This window comes from Echiichthys vipera (assembly GCF_963691815.1).
Source record: "Echiichthys vipera genome assembly, chromosome: 10".
Classification (NCBI taxonomy): domain Eukaryota; kingdom Metazoa; phylum Chordata; class Actinopteri; order Perciformes; family Trachinidae; genus Echiichthys; species Echiichthys vipera.
Genome location: NC_139835.1, coordinates 10556035 through 10576033, shown reverse-complemented (window position 1 = coordinate 10576033; position 19999 = coordinate 10556035). Strand labels below are relative to the sequence as shown.

The following is a 19999-nucleotide window of genomic DNA, read 5'->3' as shown; positions in this document are numbered from 1 at the left end:
TGACAAGGAGAGGAAACAACAATAAGGGAGAGTTGAAATGAGGTTGAAAAAAGTCAAAAATTATTATTTTTTGTTTGTTTATTTTTGCAGCTAATTTACATCTTTTGTCCCTGGGCAGGTAGACAAAAACAACTACTGAACAGCAAATCCATTAAATAAAACATCACAATACATGACATAATAAATACAATCAGTATTATAAATGCAATGCAACCATTAGTGGTGACACTTTTGCGCTGACTTTAACCAAAGCTCAAGACTGAGTCTAATGTTTGTGGTTGCAAAATTCAACTTCTACTTTAACTGAGAAAGCAGACTGACCAATGGCTGTCATTCAGAACTGTGTTACCCAGTCACCCCTAGTCAAAGAAGTCGTTTACCGAATGCACTGGAGTTCAGTTCTATTAAAGTTCGGTACAAATCGGTAAAGGATTTGTTTGGGCTGCCTGTCAATATGAACAGACCCGTCTGCTAGGGCTTGTAGCATTGTAAAACAGTCTTTTTTAATAAACGGCTTCAATAACTTCGTTGTTGGTGCTTCATTTATGTGCAGAGGCTCTTCTCATGCTACTGCAGAGGTTTGGTGTTATTTTGAGCAATATTAGTAATTAAAAAAAGTTGTTTTGGATGCGTTCGGCGCTCTGCCACAAGCTAATCAGTGCTAGTCTGGCTGCTAGCGTCTCTCCGGGGTCTCTCTGTTAATAGGTGATCACCCAAAAAACTTGTCTCAATGGCTTATTTGATGTATATTCATGCTGAAAGAGGACCATGGGGTCCAATTATGCCGGACTTACACTTTAGGACACCCCTAGTAGATGCTCAAATCCTACTGTCGAGATAGGCCAGGCTTCCTGAGGAGGTAGTGCGAGATTGTGAACAATTTTAAACATCAGGCACGCATCAGAATAAAATTAAAATGTATCAAAATTGAGGATATTATATGTTTTTCTGCACATTACAGTGATAAATATCCCTTAGCTTTGAATGTAGTACTTTTGGGAGAACACAGGTGTAATCACACCTGCCTGTGACCAAGTTGTTAAGACATGCGGAAAAATCATAGTGTACAAAAAAGCCTAAAAACTACAATTATATATTAATATCTTAGAAAAACGTCACATTTCTGAGTTGCACTATGGTCGTACCGTACCTACAAAACATTCTCTGACCATGTATTTGTATTTGTTTTCTGCTCATAGCAACTAAAGCAGGATTTAAGTGTTTTAGTAGCCTAAGCCAAACCACATGCAGGACTCCGGATGCAAACCTCAGCCTCTAATGTCAAAGTATCGTGCAGTGGACAGAAAAATTCAGGTAGTAATTTTGTTCAGGAGACAGAGTTTATCCTTAGCTTTGAGGCAGGATGCTATTTCCAAATGTCATTAAAGTGAATGCAGCATGACCGTGACGGCAGCTCAGTTCAAGTAGCTCATTGGAAGTACTAGTTTCTCCTAGATGCTAGGAGGTTTATTTGTTTGTTTGTTTGGTGATTAATGTTAGGAATCTGAGTGACCTTTAAAACAAAGGAAATGGCTTTGGCATGCTTTGTTAAGTGCAGTTGTCTCGAGTGAAAACAGGACGTGACATATTGTAGTTCACCATGCAATCCTTCTTTGCCCATGCTCACCTTTGCCATTCAAACCCGTGTAGAAGTGAAGGTGCATACATATCTATACATTTAAACTTAGAGAAAATACACACACAGATGCTTCACATTTCTAGTTAAATGGAAAACGATAAACTCACACACACACACACACACACACACACACACACACACACGCACACACACACACACACACACTGACTGACAGACAGATGAGCTCACGTACACACATACAGATTCAAACATAAACAAAGATACCTACAAACAAAGTATGCAAACAGACACCAACACATGCATACACACATTTCCCTCCCTCAGAGCCAACTCTGCATCCCTGCCTATCCCTCCCTTGGAGAGTTGTTAATTAATTCCCTCCCTTTGTACACTCACCAAGATCAAACGATGAGAAACAGAAAAACACTGCAACTTTCTCTAACTGTACTTAATGAGCAATGGCAATTGAGGTCCCTTTTTCCATTGCCTCCAAGTGAAGAAACAGAGTTACCTCAACCCAAATCCATTATTCATTAAGTGTGATGTGCTGCAAAATGTATCGGATGTTGGGTTTTTTTCTGGTTAAGGGAGGTGATAGATAGATAGATAGATAGATAGATAGATAGATAGATAGATAGATAGATAGATAGATAGATAGATAGATAGATAGATAGATAGATAGATAGATAGATAGATAGATAGATATACATACATATTTATTTTCTTTTTCTTTTGCCTTAGTCTCTTCTCACTTCTTATCTGGCCTCTCTCACTCCTTACGAGGTGTCATACACAGCGTCTGTCTCTCAATAAAAAGAGTATTTGCAGTTCCAGCGAAGCTTTTACTCTCAGGCCATAATAGACAAACTAGACAAACAGCCAAACACAGCAGCAAACTAATGATTATGGTTCTGTTTGGGATGCGGGGGGAAAAAAACTTTTTTCCTCTCCTTCCCTTTACCATCGTTGCTCTCTGCCCATCAATTCTTTGCGCTGAGAGGAGTGAAAGGAAGTAAATTAGATTAAAAGAAACCGATAGAGTGAGTGTTTGTGTAGAGGAAGCACACACACAGATACAAAATACACATTGTGACTGCATTGGTATGATGGCTGTGCTGACTAAGTAGCAAAAGCGGGGAGAGGTGTCAGCATTCAGAATGATTAGGGCTGTTTAGCATGGTTGTGTGTGTGTGTGTGTGTGAGAGAGTGTGTGTGTGTGTGTGTGTGTGTGTGTGTGTGTGTGTGTGTGTGTGTGTGTGTGTGTGTGTGTGTGTGTTCACTTGTATCCATAGCCATTAGCGGCCATGATGAAATGGTAGTCTCATTTGCGGCTTAAGCCTCGTACCACAGAATGATGCCTTAAGCGCTGAGCAACCATATCCCACTGCACTACATCATACTATACGTTGTGCCTGTTTCACCAGCGAGGGGTGAATCTGCTTCGTGCAGCAACACTGTCACAAATCATAAAATTCATTAAAATGGAATCCATTAAATGAACAAAATGCAAATAGCACAGACAAAACCACACACGTGGATTCATATTAACATCCCGATGCTAAAAGGAGTGGTGATGAATTAGTTAAAAGCCTCCAGTCATTCATCTGAAATAGATCATTAATCTTACAATCTGCCTCCTCTCCATCTCTTCCTTTGCTCCAGATTTCTCAGGGAACTACCTCCACCTGGATGCAGGAGCCCACACCCTGCGCAAGCGAGCCCGGCTTCTGAGCCCCGAGTTGGGGCCGGAGCGAGGCCCGCTCTGCCTCCTCTTCTACTACCAGCTCCAGGGGGAGGCACAGGGGAGCCTGAGGGTCCTGCTGAGGGACAGTGACCAGGATGAGACGCTGCTATGGGCTCAAAAAGGAGACCAGGGGCCTCACTGGAGGGAAGGCCGCACCATCCTGCCCCAAAGTCCCAAGGAATATCAGGTAAGTGTTGTTTTTGAACCGGGAAACAGTCATTAATACTCTGTGACATCACTGATCTTTGCTATACATAACCAGGGACAGCAGCACACACTGAAGGAAGAATTGAAATGCCAAAATGAAAGATGAGCGCCCCTATTTAAAAATTACTGCTTCATGTCTATTGTTGGTTTCAACAGCTCATTATAACTTACTGAGGGTTTACCCAATTCTTTACTGACCTCTGCACCATAACTGTAACTGTTTATCAACCGCTGTGTTTAATAAAGAAAGAACATCTCTCTTCTTCTGTCATGCAGGTGGCGTTCGAGGGATTTTTTGATCACCCAACCAGAGGCCACATCAGAATAGATAACATCCACATGAGCAACAGCATCGAGCTGGAGCAGTGTACACGTAAGTCCCATAGCCTGTCTGTCTACCTGTCTCAGTGTTTATCAAGATGTCAGTATAGGCTTTATTCAGTCAGTCAATTTGTCTGTCTATCTGTCTGATCCTCTCACTCCTTCACACCAGACGACTTGTGTTTTCAACAGAGTGGGAGAGAAGGGGATAAAAACTCCTAATGTTTCTGGTTCACACACACAGACAAACACACACACACAAACACACACACAAACACACACACATGCACACACACACACACACACACACACACACACACACACACACACACACACAATATTAAAAAAAAGAAGGAAAGTAGGCCACAAACGGCCTTTGGGCATGGATTCTAATCTATCTTTCATATCTCCCTCTATCTCCTTCAGTCTTTTCTTCATCATCCCACCGTTTCAGGATTCTTGTCCTCCTCTCTCTGTCTCTCTCTTTCTCTCCCTATCCCTAGATTTGTCTTCCATTCAGTCTTCGCCACCGCTGGGCCGTAGAGCATCGAATGTGCTTGTTTTTTTTGTCTCTTTCTCACTTACACACACAGACACAAGCTGGCCAACAAGACTGTTAATAATTATCGGCTTCAACTATGAAAGCTGTGTTATTGCTGTAAAAGAAAAATGCAGACTTCCCTGAAACGCACAGACTAAACACAGAATAAGGTTTGAAGTCATTCACATTTTCTTGTTTGACAAACATGCTTCTCATGCATACAGTCTTGTCAAACATTAAACTGATCATCCAATAGGTGAGCTGCTACAATCGGAGATCAGATTCTTATTCACTGTCTGTGGAGAAGGCTTTTATGTGCTTTGAGTTTACACCATTCTCTTTTTCTTTCTCTCATTACTCCATCACCTACTCCCTCATTCCTTATCGTTCACCCATCTTCTCTCTGCTGCGACTTCTTTCCTTGTTCTGCCATACTTTCTTGTTTTTCCCTGTGTCTTCTCTCTCCCTCTCACTTTCATAATAGATGTCCTATCCTCCAGCAAATAATAAACAGCAGTAAATTTCAGTCGCTGTTCCCATGACCCTTTAACTTACCTCCACCCTTCCTCCCCAGGCCTCTATTTCCCGTCTCTTCACCCTTCCCTCAGTCTTTTCACAACCCTATATTCCATCCACCCACTTTGTTCTTCGTCTCTGCCCAACATGTCTGCAACCATTAACACCTTGTTTGTCACCTTAGGAAAAGAGAGTTAGAGAGCAATCACAGAAAGGAGGGATTTAGAATGACAAGGCAAAAAGAAAAAAAGGGAGAGTAAATCAGAAATGACAGACAAAGAGAAAGATAGACATTCAGGAAGGACACTCTTTTTGTATTCCAACCCTGTCAGCCCTCTCTTTTGTTTTCCACTCTTTTTGTTCCAATTTTGTTCAAATGACTGTCATCCAGGAAGATTAATGGGTTACACTCCTATGTCATCTCGGAACATGACTAATCTTTATTGATTTTCTCAAAAGAGAGTAAATCATGCCATGCAAATCTTTGATTCTTATGGTTTAGCTCATTCTTTGAGAGGCCAGGACCTGAGACCAAGACGTGTAGAGGCTAATGGATGCTAACAATCCTCTCACATACTGTGTAATGATATAAGCTCCTATTTCACATTGAAACTCTTCAGTTGAAAGTGATTGGCAAAATTGGATAATATCACTTCAATATATTAATCACAATGTGAAGTTGTTAGTTAGTTCTACCTTAATTCTACCTTAAAGCCAACAGTAGAAACCTTCAAATATAATGAATGATGAAATCCAAAGGGAGTCTGGGAGCAGCTCCAGTGAACAGGAAATCAAATTTGTGAACTCACACCGAGTATGAGTCTTCTTAAATTTAATCACCACTGTGAGATTTATATCAGAATGGTCCAGAGCCGCCCTTTTTCCTATTATTGCTTTATCATGCATATCATTTACTAACCATTATCAATAACATTTCTTTTTCTCTCTCTTTCTCTTCCAGAGCCCTTCCCTGCCTTAACCCCTGGCATAACCAGTAAGTCCTACGTCCTGTTCTATTTCTACTTCCTTTGCCAAATGTCTGTGCTTTCCGCTTGTTGCTAAGCTCAGCTCGCAGCACGGCACTGGTAACCTTGTTAGTGCATAACATACAATATGTTACATATACTTAAATAGACATAAACCCCACTTATTCTGAAAGAAAATCCTATCTTTGAGCTATGAAATCATTTCCAAACAAATCTATCTATGGGTTGTGTTTTCAAAATATGATGTATAATATATCCTATGCATTTCCCCTATTTAAAAACAGCGTGTGAGATCTTGTCAGATTTTGATTGCTGACAACGTGGCAACTTGATGGAATGGATCCACTGCATTGTTTCAGCATGTCTCCCTGCATGCTGGGCTTGGTCATGTAGTTATATCGTATGTTGCTCAGTGAGAAAATGATTATTTGCTACTACACGAAGAGACAGTTACACATGATTATTAACAACAACGGGAACATTGGCAGAATGAGTACCATCAGGGTATATTTGCACATCCAACAGACTAATGGTTTTCAAGTCTTTAATGGTGCCCGCCATTTTGTGAGTGATCTGTCACTGAGATACGTGTCTGCAAAACAACCTATAGTGCCCACAGACCCAGAGTGAATTACTGAAACTGCTCATTTTCCGTTGCTCATACGGTAAATTACTTAAAAGCTTACATAAGAACGAAGGTTAAAATCATGAGTCATGGTTAAACTGCTCAAACAAAGTGAAACAGTCTCCATCTGGGTTATTTTTCTGATTATAAATGAAACTAAAAGAAGTAAGAACTTTGCTGTTCTTAAGTCAGTCCAGCTACTTCCTAATTGAACAGCACAACCACTTCTCCTATTCCCTCCATTGCTGTCACCATGTAAGCTGTCTCTCCCTCTTCATTTCATACAAGGGGCCTCTCTTCTTCCATGTCTTTACTTCTTCATATTCCCCTCTTCCACTCCTCTCCTCACATTAAAACTATGCGCAGCAAGCTGTTGATCCCACCTGAATGAAATGCAGAGCTTTTTACCATCCAACTTCCGTTTTCCGTTCCGTTCCTTTTCTCTCCTTCATCCTCAAATAGGCAAGTCTGAAAGCAGATCAAAAGGGCTCAGGCAGATTATGCTCCAGATCTCTTGTTTTCAAAGTCTAAGTTTTTTGACCTAAAACGCTAGACTGCTTTTGTTTAGAGACTTTCAAAATATGAACACTGGTATTTTTAAGGAGCCTGGGCCTCTGTGATGCTGAATTTCTGAAATAGGCATTTTTTAACTGGATTTGACCACTGCGAGCCGTGTATTAAGACTGAAATGATTTGTAGATGTTTATTGCATTCTGTGATTAGTGTTCACAGTCGATCATGGATGGCTGGGAACACATCATTTTTCACATCATAATTCTTGAATTACTTTATGAAGGTCTCATGTTCTTAAAGCTAGGGGCTAAAGCCTACAGTACTTGATTATGTATACTAGCTGTGAACTTCATTGATTTACTCAGCTCAGTATTTGTGTTTGTCTGTGTGTGTGTGTGTGTGTGTGTGTGTGTGTGTGTGTGTATGTGTGTGTGTGTGTGTATGTGTGTGTGTGTGTGTGTGTGTGTGTGTGTGTGTGTGTGTGCGTGTGTGCGTGTGTGTGTGAATAGATCAAAAACATTCCTTGAATACTGTCAGATGCTTGAGCAGCACTTGGTTTTGTTCCCCATTATTCAATTTAATTCAAACAAAAATACTGTTCCCAAAAATAGTAAAAGCCAAGAGTCGCACTCAGAAAACTCTTTTCACCTGACTCATACACAAAGTATTTGACCCGATGCTCGTGGGTCTCTCAGACTATTGGATCCTGAGCAGGTATCATATGACTCGCAGCATGACAACAGTGTCAGTTCTAGCATACGTGTGTTTTCATGAGACTGAGCCCCGGAGAGAAGGATTAGATTTCTCCTTTGAGACGCCTGTTGAAAAGTGAGCTAAGAACTTAAGTGTTTCTCTTTGGGTGAGCGGCTGTAGCTATTCAAGGCTTACTGCATATATTATAAATATAATGCATAATGTCTTGATGTGAGTCAATGTGTGTGTTGTGGTTGTGGACAGCAGAGTTTCAGCGGTCTCTGCCAGCAACCTGCATATGAAAATAAGGTTGAAACTGGATTTTGAGTGATTAAGCCTTAGATTAATTGGAAGATCATCTCAATTCAATTAATCTAATTCAAAAAGTCAGATTGACTTCACCTCCAGTGAAGTGTGAGAAGGAATACAGTGACTCATAAGTAAATGATTAGGGATCAGGGCCACTAACAGATTTGAATTGCATCCTACTTATAAGTTCCTAAAAAAAGGATAAAATACATTATAAGAGATAAATTAATGAACACAAAATCACATTAAGGTAGAAACTACATTTTAAATGTAATGTGTAATTAAAGCCTGATAGCTTGATGCACGATAACTGTATGTATAGCAGCTGCGTGTGACGTGACGGGAACCAGTGTGGCACTGTTGGGCCTTTGTATCCATGGCAACCAAGGAGACATTTGGCTTCTGGAAAGTGAGGGTTGGTGGCACACTGACCGATCATGCTACACACACACAAACACACACACACACACACAAACACGCACACACAAACACACACACACACACACACACACGGAGAAAAGAAGTTAATTCTTGCTTCAGTTTGACTATAGAGGACACTCAGCCATGGCGAGACTTTGATGTTTGAAGTGTCAGACCTTGAATGGGAAAGATAGTAATTCAGTGATTCAGAGAGTTTTGTGACAAGGTTCCTTGAAAGCCACACTTTTCAGCTCACTTTAGGAACAGTGCTCTTGAGAAACTTCTCCCTTTGTTCCCGAAAGGTGGAAAAAAAGCAAAGTAACGGTACATTTTTGTAGCCCTAGAAATCATCTGTGTCTTAATCCAGTGCTGGGAAGGATTTCTGTGCAGGCTGCTCAGAGAACAGCTTTACAATCAAAGCCAGTTTTAAACCCTTAAAGAGAACGTCTGAACTGTAAAAAAAAATTAAAAGTTAAAATTAAGTTTAATGCTTTCCTGGTTTTGTGTCTTTCCCTGCACCTTTCCTTCCTCTGTCCTTTCATTACTTCTTTCTCTTCTCTCGTCACCATCCAGTTCTTCTCTAATTCCTCTTTCTTTTGTCCTTTCTTTTCTCTTTCAAGTTCTTTTTTTCCTTGCTCTTTCCCATTATTTTTCCCTGTCTCTGTTTCTTCCGCAACCTCTCTCTCAGCGGCTTTCTTTCACAGTGAGTTGACAGAGTATTGAAGTTTCAGACAAACCCTCTAATGCGGGATTAAAGATATCATGGCAGGATTAGTTCTCTCCCTTCACTTTCGCCTCCCTCCCACCCCTCCCCTCACTTTCTACCACCCCTCTCTATTTCACTCCTTTATTTCTTCCTATAATGCCTTCTTTCTTATCCTTTCTCTACCCCTGTAATTTCTCTCTGATTTCCCCTCCTACCCCTCTCCATCTCTTTCTCCCTCCACTCGACTCCCTTCACCGTGATCTTGCCCTGATGAAAGCAGCAGCGTCTTACCAAATACGACCACTTTACACTCTCCCCCCTTTGTCCAAATCAACCAGTCACTGCATAATCAAGGCTTTGCATTCTCTGATTGAATCTGAACGCATTGCATGAGCCTCTGAGTGTCAATGTGCAGCTAATGCTTGTGAGTCAAAAATGAGTCAATCCGGCAATATGCATCAGCATTCTTTTGAAGAATGAGGACTTTAGATGAAGCAGAGCTTTCAATGGGGTGTTTAAAAAGTGATCTAAATCTGTGAGCTCTTTGCCTGTTGTAGATCTCACATATGTTCAGTTGAATACCAGCAAGGCACCATAATTGCAGCACACTGCTGCAGTAATTGATCATTCGCTAAGTCCCACCCCCCATTAGTTACTATTAAAAGGCCTGTCAAGCATTCCATTCTTGCACATCATGTTTGCAATTACATTCAGTTTCAGATAACTTTATTTTCCATTAGATTTGTATACAATGGAAATTTGTTTTTGGCGCTGGCATGACAATTTTATACTGAGATACACAACAATACGTTAATATCAATGGCAGATTTAAAGGAGCTGTACTCAAAATACTGGGGAAAAAATCGGCTGGGATTGGTTCCACACAGTTCTCACTGACTGCTCCCTAATATGTGAAATACCGACGTTTTATCACGGCCACGTGCTAACACGCACACAGCTGGAATCTTTGAAATTTTAGACAGGTAGCAGGCTTCACAATTCTAGCTGGCTCTTATCAGTTTTTCCAACTGAAATGGCAGAATTTGCTGGATAGTTAATTAAGTTAAAGCTGAATGTCCCAGGTAAAAACCCATCATTCTTACCAGATGATGATCTACATAGAAGACAGTTCTGTTAAGTATAGGAGAAAAGGAATGTGTGGATTTAAAGTTTTAGTTTTAGGTAGTGAGTTAAGGATTGCCCTTTACCTTGGAGACAATGTTGCTGTTGTAAGTATTAAGATGGTTAGCACAGACAAACACTTTAATCTATTCCATATACATTAGCTTTTGGGTGTTGGGATTGCTACAAAATATCTTACAAACTCTTAAAATGATGATTATCACTGTTATTACAGCCCCGTGCACACGATCCAGAATGAAAGCTTGACAGATCTGACATGCCTAGATTTGACAATCAATGGGTGTGGGGTTTAGCGATCAGTTAGACAATTAAAAGCTTTTAACTATCTGATACGGCCTGCATGCCTGCCTCCCACGTCAGTGCCAACCAGTAATGTGTCCTCCTGCCCTCCAGGGGGTGCCATGTCTGGGATGGAACCCACAGTAGACACAGTGGCGGTGCAGCCTGTCCCTGCCTACTGGTACTATGTGGTGGCGGGAGGCGCTGCCCTCTTGCTGCTGATCACTGTAACCGTGGTGGTGACACTGTGCTGCCATCGGTACCACTGGGCGCCCAAGAAGACCAGCGGTAGTCATCATCATTCAGTGATGTACCACAACAGCCAGCATCCAAATCAGCAAGGTCACCAAAACTGCTACCAGAACCATAACCTCAACTATAATCTGATCCAAAGCCCCAACCAAAACCACCTGTACCCAGGTACTGGGCCAAGACCTGACCCCATGCTCACCATCAGACTGGAGAAAGATGACAGCTATGATTGCCAGTGTTGAAAACAACTAGGTTGAATGGGAATTAATTTTTTTTTTATTTGAATGCTTTGTTCAAATAAAGCGATCAAAGGGTGTGAAAACCCTGAAATAAATTATCAACGGCAGTATTCAGCATAATCGCCACTCTTCACTGATGAGTATCGACACGGAAGAGACACTGCAGTTCCTGTTGCTGATGACTGATCTAATTACCTGATCAGCCAGCCCCTTTGCTAAACTTCCTTGTTTACTGGCACTAGCCGAATGAACTGCTGACATTAAACTTTACCATCAATGGGGAGAGGAGACGAAAGAAAGTCAATTGTAAATTCGGAAGGCTCATGAGGGCCTGAACAACATTAGAGTGCCACTTTTTTATGTGTTTAGGAGCATACTGGCCATTACAGCCGGTAGCCTGGACTTGTAGACTGTCTAACAGACTGTGGACAAAACATTATGTACATGTAGTGTTCATTGTCACTGTTGTAAGATCTTCTGTCAGAGCAGGGTATGTCTGTCTGCCCTGCTCTGATCTGCAGCTTGGTTACTGCCTGTCTGTCCGACTGAAGGGGGATTTACACAGGTACAGGGAGATAGAAGTCACAATGTGTGCTGCATAAAGAAAGAAGGCTGTATCTCCGTGTTTGAATGAAACTGCTGTTTATTTGTCCACTAGCCTTTGAGAGACCGAGAGTGACGGAGACAGATTAAGAACAGAAAAGGAAGAGGTATGGGGAGAATTAGTGCTGCCCGTCCAGCCGTGACAGATAGACGGCTACACATCCACCGTGGGTGGCTTCTTCAGTCTGTGAACGAGGATTCAGTGTTGTGCTGTTCTCTGTCTGGTTTACACAGGGGGAAAGATAGGATGAGACAGCTTACATCGCATCCTGCAGACCCCGAGACAAACACTCACTCAGCAACAAAACACACAAAGGCTCAAAAGTCTCAAACACATATGCACGGACACTCCAACACTTTTTGTAATAATTCAGTCTTGCGTGTTACCTTGAGTGCATTTTTCATTACATCCTGATATGCCTTTCTTAAAATGTGCTTTAAAACTATTACCTCACCTCCAGAACGAGGTTGTGCCTCAGTGTTAAATTTGACTATGAATGGATAGTTTGGTTGTTTTTTTTTGCCTTGATCTCATTGATAATCCAATGCCTGTGTCTGTTAATGTTCAAACTAAAGATTGTTGTATGTCCTGCACACATGGATGAAGGAAACAAATCATATGTACTAGGTATCTAAAGGTGCAGTTATATGTTTCTTGGAAGTCTGTGCAAGTTCAAAGCTCTATGTCTGTTAAATCCTTTTGTGTGTCATATTATGCCAAATTAATAATTTGTGAAAATGAGAATGTTTTGTATTTTAGCCTTGTGACCTGAAAATGTAGTCCACTTGGCTTCGCAGTGCTATGGAGGACCATAAGAGTCACGGTAACAGTAATAAAGTATTTGATTAATTAATAAGAAATTGTTAATTCAAAATAGGTATTAATAAAATTACAGTAATTAATTCATTATTTAATATCTTAATGGGAAATAAAAGGAGGGGTCATTTTCTTTCCTATTTCTATGCCCCTAATGCTTTTCCTTTTCCTATTACCTATTAGATTTGTAATTTACCCCTTACCGTGTAGATCCTTATTAATGTGGGCCTTGCTCTGCTAAATGAGGTAAAACAAATCAAATTATCCATGGTATTTAACAAACTCTATCTAATTGGTTATCACCTGGCAAACCACACCCACTACCGTATTAATTATATTTCTAAACAAATTGTCTATTTTTTTTGTACAATTAGTTATTTATTAATATATGATTTATTACTATTTCAGTGACTCTCGTGGTCCTATATACATTTGCCTCGGTTCAACAGGTGAGACCAAACACATGCTGTGAGAAAGAGATATAAGCCTTTTTAAAAAAAACACTGATCCAGGATCACTTTCATCATTTCATACACCGTGATCTAAATAAGACTGATTCTGGTGCAGCACTACCGTCACACCCCGCACACCGATTTGCCGATGTTATAATGCATCACCTGTCTAACTTCGTATGTGTGTTAGCATCTCTTTTTTCATATTTTCCCGTGTTGACACAGATGAGTTTGCATAAAAAATGTGTCACATGATGCAATGGGAAAGTTGGCTTACTTGTATTTTGCAATGAGAGTAATATTAGCACTTTTCTGCTTCCTTATAATGGTTTATGTAAGGCTTTGGTGATTTCTGACTATGTTTTTACATTTAGGCTACTATGAATCTTACTTTTAACAAAGCAAGTTGAGTAATGTACTAGTTGTGAATTTAATACAATTTCTTTCTTTGTAATCACGTTACTGTTTGCCTACATGTGCTCCGGATGTATAATAGTTATACAATGTTGAATTTTTATACTCGCTGACTATTGCTTGAAGGCATCAGTTATGTTGATTGTGTTCACTGAGATGATCTTAACAACTTTACTTGACTTTCATTCAATGTCAAATCCTCAAGTTGAAGCCATTTTGCAACAGCAAATGTTTGTCCCTGATTTAAAGCATCCGGCTTCAAGTTTAAATGAGAAAGGGACATGAAACGGAAGCTAATCAATATATAATGTTGAGAAAGTGTTCATTTGCTTGGTTTTGGTTTGAGAAGTCTAGTATCAACATCTGAGTAGATCCAGGCCCCATGTTAAATTGGGCGCACTACTGCGGTACTTATTTTCTGGAATTCTCTCAGCTGCTCACCATCTTGTGTTGTGTGCCACCACCCTACATCATTTTGTTCATGCTTAAATCCCTCTTTTTTATTATTATCATCAAATCCCACTTGTTCCTATTCTGCTCCTTCCCTCCATAGCAAATCCTCCCAGTAAAAAACACAGGAGAGAAAATGAGAGGCAGACATGGAGTAGAGTAAAAACCTCTCAGAGGAGAAAGGCCCATTAAGCGAGCCCCCTTTCCCTCCAAAGAATGTGCCCAGAGATGGTGGAAGATGAAAGAAGTAAAAAAAAAAACTGCTCTCTATGCTTTCTAAAGATAGATTTTTTTCTTTTACTCTGAGAGGAAGGCTAAGAGGGAGGCAGGTTGGGGTTTGGATTGAAGGAGGAAGAGCATTGAAGGAGGAGGGCAGGATGTTTCAAACACAAAAGCAGATGAAAGAAGTCTTTTGGCAGAACAGACAGTGTGATAGAGACGCACTCTATACTCGCTGCACACGCAGAGTCTAACAAACATATGTGAGCAAAGAAGTCTGACAAATTCGGTCACTTAAATCACTGTTGCATGCGTGTTCAGAAAGTGCACCTACTGCAGCTATCCATATCGACTTATTTCATCAAATAGCGTCTCGTAAAATGTGGTTTTGTGCTTTAGTCAACAAGTATATTAGTTATTTTATTCTGCATATCCATCCTCTCTCCCATCCATTTCAATTGACTCCTGTATGATTTACACATTATATGACTCATTCTAGCGGCCCTGCACTGTAACCCAATCAATGTGGGTCTGAAATTCAAACAGAGGGATGATATATGACTGTATTTATGCTGTGCTACCCATGCACTTTTCTCTTTCAGTCTCCCTCTCTCTATCAAACTTTTTGCAAGATTTGGAAAACGTGCTGGCGTCTTTTCATGCAGCGCTTTTAAATCAACCTTCCCTCACTTCCCTCTCCCTTCTCCATCACACACTACTTTGAAGCCCTTTAATATTTCTAATTAGTTAATGGAGCTGATTGCATTCATAAAACCCTGCGGTAAGCATTTCTAGCCCTCAGGCCATTTCTGTTTTTTTCTCTTTCTGCCTCCTCCTCCTCCTCTGTTTCCTGAAGAAATATTAATGGGGGAAACACTTTAACAGGTCCTCGGGCCCCCACTGGAACTTCATATGGTGCCAAAGAGCCATCCATGTCTTTTCCTGAATAAAAAAGCCCCTTTTTATTCTTCTCTTTCCTAATTGGAGAGTGGAGATAAAATGGGGCTACAGGGAGTTTTAATCTCCTTTCAGATCCGTGCGATGATTCTTCTCAGGATCTTAGCCTGAGGGCTTTAAGCCAGGGTCATTAGGAAGTGTTCAACAGTCGTCCAAAGAGTGTCCGAGCATCTTTCTTAGTTTCTTATCCTGCTTCTTTCGCTTTCTCTCCGTTGATTTGATGTTTTGGCCTGTGGTGGTGATATCAGTTGACTGTGAGAAGGGATGAATTAGAGCCTGGAGGGTCTATTGTGAGACTATACATTTCCTACACATCCAAAGACAGAAGAGAAGACTGATTAGATGCTTTCATGTACATGTACTAAGTGTAGTCTTACATGGAGAGAAAATTTCAGTAAGACCTCCTGAAGATATTATAATTTACAGTGTGAGTGAGTGGGATTAGCCATATTTAGCTTAGCAGCTAGCACTTGTTTCAGGGCTCTTCTGCACAGCAACAGCATATTTTACATTTAATAAAATGATAGCTTTATTTCATTTTTGTTAGGTGATTCAGACATTTGAAGTCATGCTCATAATCTGCAGGCCACTAGAGTTTTCCATGCTTCCATGCTTTGAGACGTCCGCCTGGTTGGGGAAAGATCTTTGAAAGCCTGTATTTCACTCCTTTATTCTCATTTCTCACTTTTAACCTTTAATTTCAGTGACAAAAAGTCCCACCCTTTAGGGCTAAAGTGCAATCACATGTTGAGTCTTTGAAAAATCTGTTTTGATTAAGTAATTTTTATCAAATCAATCGATGGTTTTGTTTGTTATTTCTTGAGTTTTTTTATTAAGCAGAAAGGTTTTTCTTTATGTAAACAACACATTTTCACTCAACTCGTCACATGAGGCCACTTGGTCAGGACCCACTTCACGCACGTTGCATACGTTGCATACGTTGCATACTTAACCCAGCTTTGCATCAGTCTCAGACGTATGCCGTATTTGAAGAGTTGAAAGTGAGAACGGGTTGATGCAAAGACCGCTCATTCTGAAACATGGTCTCAGCAAGGGGATGAACTTGAATTGGTTTTAATAGAATAAATAATAAAAATAAATAGAATAAAACCAGCCTTGAAGTGGTTGACTACTTAAACATTCATCACCCACTCTTATATTGACTCCTGTGCACTTTCCCAGCCTCTGTGATGATTTTGACTTTATGATTGTCTTTATGACTTGCGCTGGGGATGTCACTGTCGTGCAATTCAAGCAAATGAAATATCGAACTACAGAGGAACATACAAAGCTAAGAGGCCCCCATACTAAATCCCTTAATCAAAAAATGAAATGGGCAAATTCCCAACAACCAAACATCGTAGAATGAATACACTCTACTTAGCTGAGGATTTGTAGGTTGCTTTAATATTTCAATTGAATTTAAACTGAGTCAATTCCTTTTGTTTATTGTCTAATAGGGTTTGGAAGACAGTTCTGGGTCAATTTTAAACAATTGTACATGTCACTTCTTTGATTTCGAGAAAATTGCCTCATTTTTAATACATGAGCAAATATCTTCATTCCCTAGATAGCCCATCTCATTTAACAGTATTCATCTCTTATTATTATTTACGGGCTGAAGAGTATTGGAAGTTCATAAAGGCTGTTTCTAGAAGGTGTAGTCTGATTGCCACATGTTCAAATTATCTGATGGAAAAATGACCTTATCTAACTGAGGAAATGAGGCTCTGTATCTTTTATTTCACATCTCCTAAATTAGTTTTTCACCTCTTGTCTTTTGAATATCTATCAGGGTCTCACTTTATAATACGTTTTACGTTTTTGGTTCCTTTGCCCCAGAAATGAATGATTATTAGCTGCCCAGATATTGCTCTATTTTTTCCTGAGGATTGTAATTTCAATTTCCTTGCATAAAACTGAACTGAAACAGAACTGAGCTCCAAACCCTTCAAAGCCTTGCACCTCAGCCTGCCTCAGAAATATAATGTGGTATTTAAGCTTGTTGTATTTCATGGTCTTGGAAAATATAATGTTGGGAATGTGAAGGTAATAAAAGCGATATTTTTTTATGAAACAATTTTGTGTGTCTTTTTTCACAGTTTTGTCTCTCCTCTCTCTCTCTCTCTCTCTCTCTCTCTCTCTCTCTCTCTCTCTCTCTCTCTCTCTAATTAAAAATGATTTTAGGAGACTTCTTGCCTGATATACGTTTTAAACAAGATCACTCACTCGTTGAGCTGTTCGTGTTCTTTGATGTCCATCTACAAATGTAACTTGTGCGCTGACAACATAAGAAATTGAGTGATGTTATCACAACATGTGGACTCTCTGGATTGACCGGATGGATGAAATTAATAATGTCATTTTGTCTGTCTTTTTAACAGATCCCAGACCTATGGATTTCGGAAAAGATCCTGTTTTCAATCACAAGCCCCCCATCAATGGAGGTGAGGTTTGAAGTTCTCTCCTTTCCTCCTCTGCTCTGCTCTTACCTCAGCCTGAGGCTATACTGACTGTTTTACAAGTCTCACCCAAATAATAGTGAAATAGCTTTTTAAGCTGAGGCATGCCCACGGCTCCTCGTTTTACTTGTGATTCAACTAGAAAAAAGCCTGTGGCAACAGGGACAGACAATCTCTGTGTGTGTTTGTCTGTTTGTGCATGAGAGTTTATAGAGAGGGGAAGAGTGTGAGGGAGCATCCAAAAGTGTGCGTGCATGTTAATGTGCATTTCCTCTCCTCCTCTTTCATGTTGCGAGGCAGACAAAGTGAGACAGACAGCTTCCTCCAGGGCACCTAGAAAACATCTGTCTCTTACAATCAGGGTTTACTTCCCGTGTCTGTGTGTGCCCACATGGATGTGTTATTATCCCTTGTTTCTCTCAGCCCCCTGACAGATACAGGAAGAGTACTCAGCCTTTACTTCACTAAACAAGTGTGTGTCGGGGTGTTCTGCCATAAAACACTTTAAATGCAGTGCTTAATTGCGGATTGGCTTGTTCATGTGTATACATTCATTAAGTGGATTAGCATGGTTGCTTATGCCAACTACATGTGCACACTTCAACACACACAAGACATACCAGAGAGCACCTTAACAGAAATTAATTTTATAATGTTTCCAAACTCATGAATTCAGTAACAACTGGGGTAACAGAAGTATCTGTTTTTAAATATGTCAGCAACAACGCAAGACATTTTCTGACACAGGATATAAATTAATTTCATTAAAGCAAGGCTTTGTGACGGTTAAAAGAAGGAATACACATGAAATATTTTATATATATCCCTGCTCAGTTCAATTTGCTCTTTTTCTGGTACAGTATAACTTGGCCTGGTATGAGCAGTAGCTTATGGTGGCTAATATTAGCTAACTTGTGTAAAATGGATATTGCTGTGTTAGTGATATTACTGGATAACTGGGTGCTATCATTATTTTACATTTATACATTTTCATGTTATTGTAATTATCAGTTGTGGCCACAGTGATTCTGTTTGCCAAACATTTTATAATCTGACTTTAAAGGTGTAGTCCGCCTTAGCTTCAAATCACTTTTGTTTTAAATTTTGGCAAATCATTTTTGAATGCATGTTGCACAGTTTTGTATCATTGTATTATATTATAAAGTCTAAGTTAATTTCTCAGTTAGCAGATTATAAATTGTATCCATTGTTGAGTCGTGTAGGCCATCGGAGTGAGAATCAAGGCTGCTTCAAAAGCCTACTGACTGATTTTGATACAGGAGTCAATGGAAACCCATGGTTGCCTGGAATGATAGGAAAAATGCATCAACAAATCTAAATGACATCAGTGTGGTTCATGTGTGAAGTATATGTGTAGTAAATAGAAACACATGCAAAATGCTAACTTTGGTATTGTATTCTTCTTTGGCTTAAGAATTATTTAATAATGTAGAAGCCTTTCCTAAAGTTTCCTGTTTTCTCTCCAGACTATGTCTTCCCAGGGTGGCCGTCCTCCTTCTCCACCCCCTCCTCCTCCGATGTGGACCCTTCCTCCGTCACCCTGGTGTCAGAAAAAGACAAGGACAATGCCTGGCTGTACACGCTGGACCCCATCCTCCTCACCATCATCGTGATGAGCTCTCTAGGCGTGCTGCTGGGGGCTGTTTGCGCAGGACTGCTCCTCTACTGCACGTGTTCCTACAGCGGGCTCTCCTCGCGCTCCTCCACAACGCTGGAGAACTACAACTTCGAGTTGTATGACGGGATTAAGCATAAAGTGAAGATAAACCAGCAGAGGTGCTGCTCGGAGGCATGAAGAGTAGGAGGAGAACTCTCGAGAACGATGGGAAAAGACATGTCCCGTGATCCCCTGCAAAAGTAACTTCTGTTCTCGGTTTGGACAAAGAAAACACAAAAAGGAAGCACTATCTGTTAATTTAATCCCCAGTGTCCCCAACCCTAATAGCCTGCTCTGATGTCTGAAGGGGTAACATTCAACCCAGAGTTTTCCCACCAATAGGATCACCCCTACATGCTATGAGGCCTGAACTGGGGAAACACCTGACCCCAGTCTCCCCTACCCACAGTACCATATCTCCTCCGCCTGCAGGAGAGAGCCTGCTCCAATCTAAAAGCCTGTGAATGAATGAAGGAATGAATAAATGAATATGAATGACGGATCTATCATAGAATATAACCCACCAGCCACTGGAACGAAGCTAGAAAGGAGACAGACTACAGCGCCCATGACAATCTGGACATTTGGACCACAAATGACAGCACAGTCTGGGTGTTTGGTTAAAATGTTGCTAATGGGATTCTTAATGAAGAAGAGAATTTCATGACTGGTACTTTGCAGGAGGGCAATGTTAAATTTGTCCTCATCAGCTTGAATAAGAATGTTGCTAATAGAGACATCGTGCTGAAACAGAAAAGCTCCAGCTTCTGACTGTTTGTGAAGACTTCAGCACCAGTGGAACATTTAATGTGGGTACTTTTGACTGAGATCAACACATATCAAGTGAATGCCT

The 19999-nt window shown here is 40.4% G+C and overlaps 1 protein-coding gene across 3 annotated transcripts in view; it reads left to right on the top strand.

Moving 5' to 3' along the window:
- The window catches only part of LOC310952802 (neuropilin-2-like), a 109188-nt gene extending 89633 nt beyond the window's left edge, over positions 1-19555 (top strand). The window contains exons 14-18 of one of the 3 annotated variants that reach the window (XM_083921513.1): positions 3263-3531; positions 3828-3924; positions 5891-5923; positions 17391-17453; positions 18956-19555. In XM_083921513.1, coding sequence (XP_083777639.1) covers positions 3263-3531; positions 3828-3924; positions 5891-5923; positions 17391-17453; positions 18956-19284 — 791 coding nt within the window. In that variant the 3' untranslated portion in view covers positions 19285-19555. Of the gene's footprint in view, positions 1-3262; positions 3532-3827; positions 3925-5890; positions 5924-10717; positions 11385-17390; positions 17454-18955 lie in introns of those variants that run through there. The other 2 variants (XM_083921515.1, XM_083921514.1) reach the window with 2 other exon arrangements.
- The last annotated feature ends 444 nt before the right edge of the window (positions 19556-19999 follow it).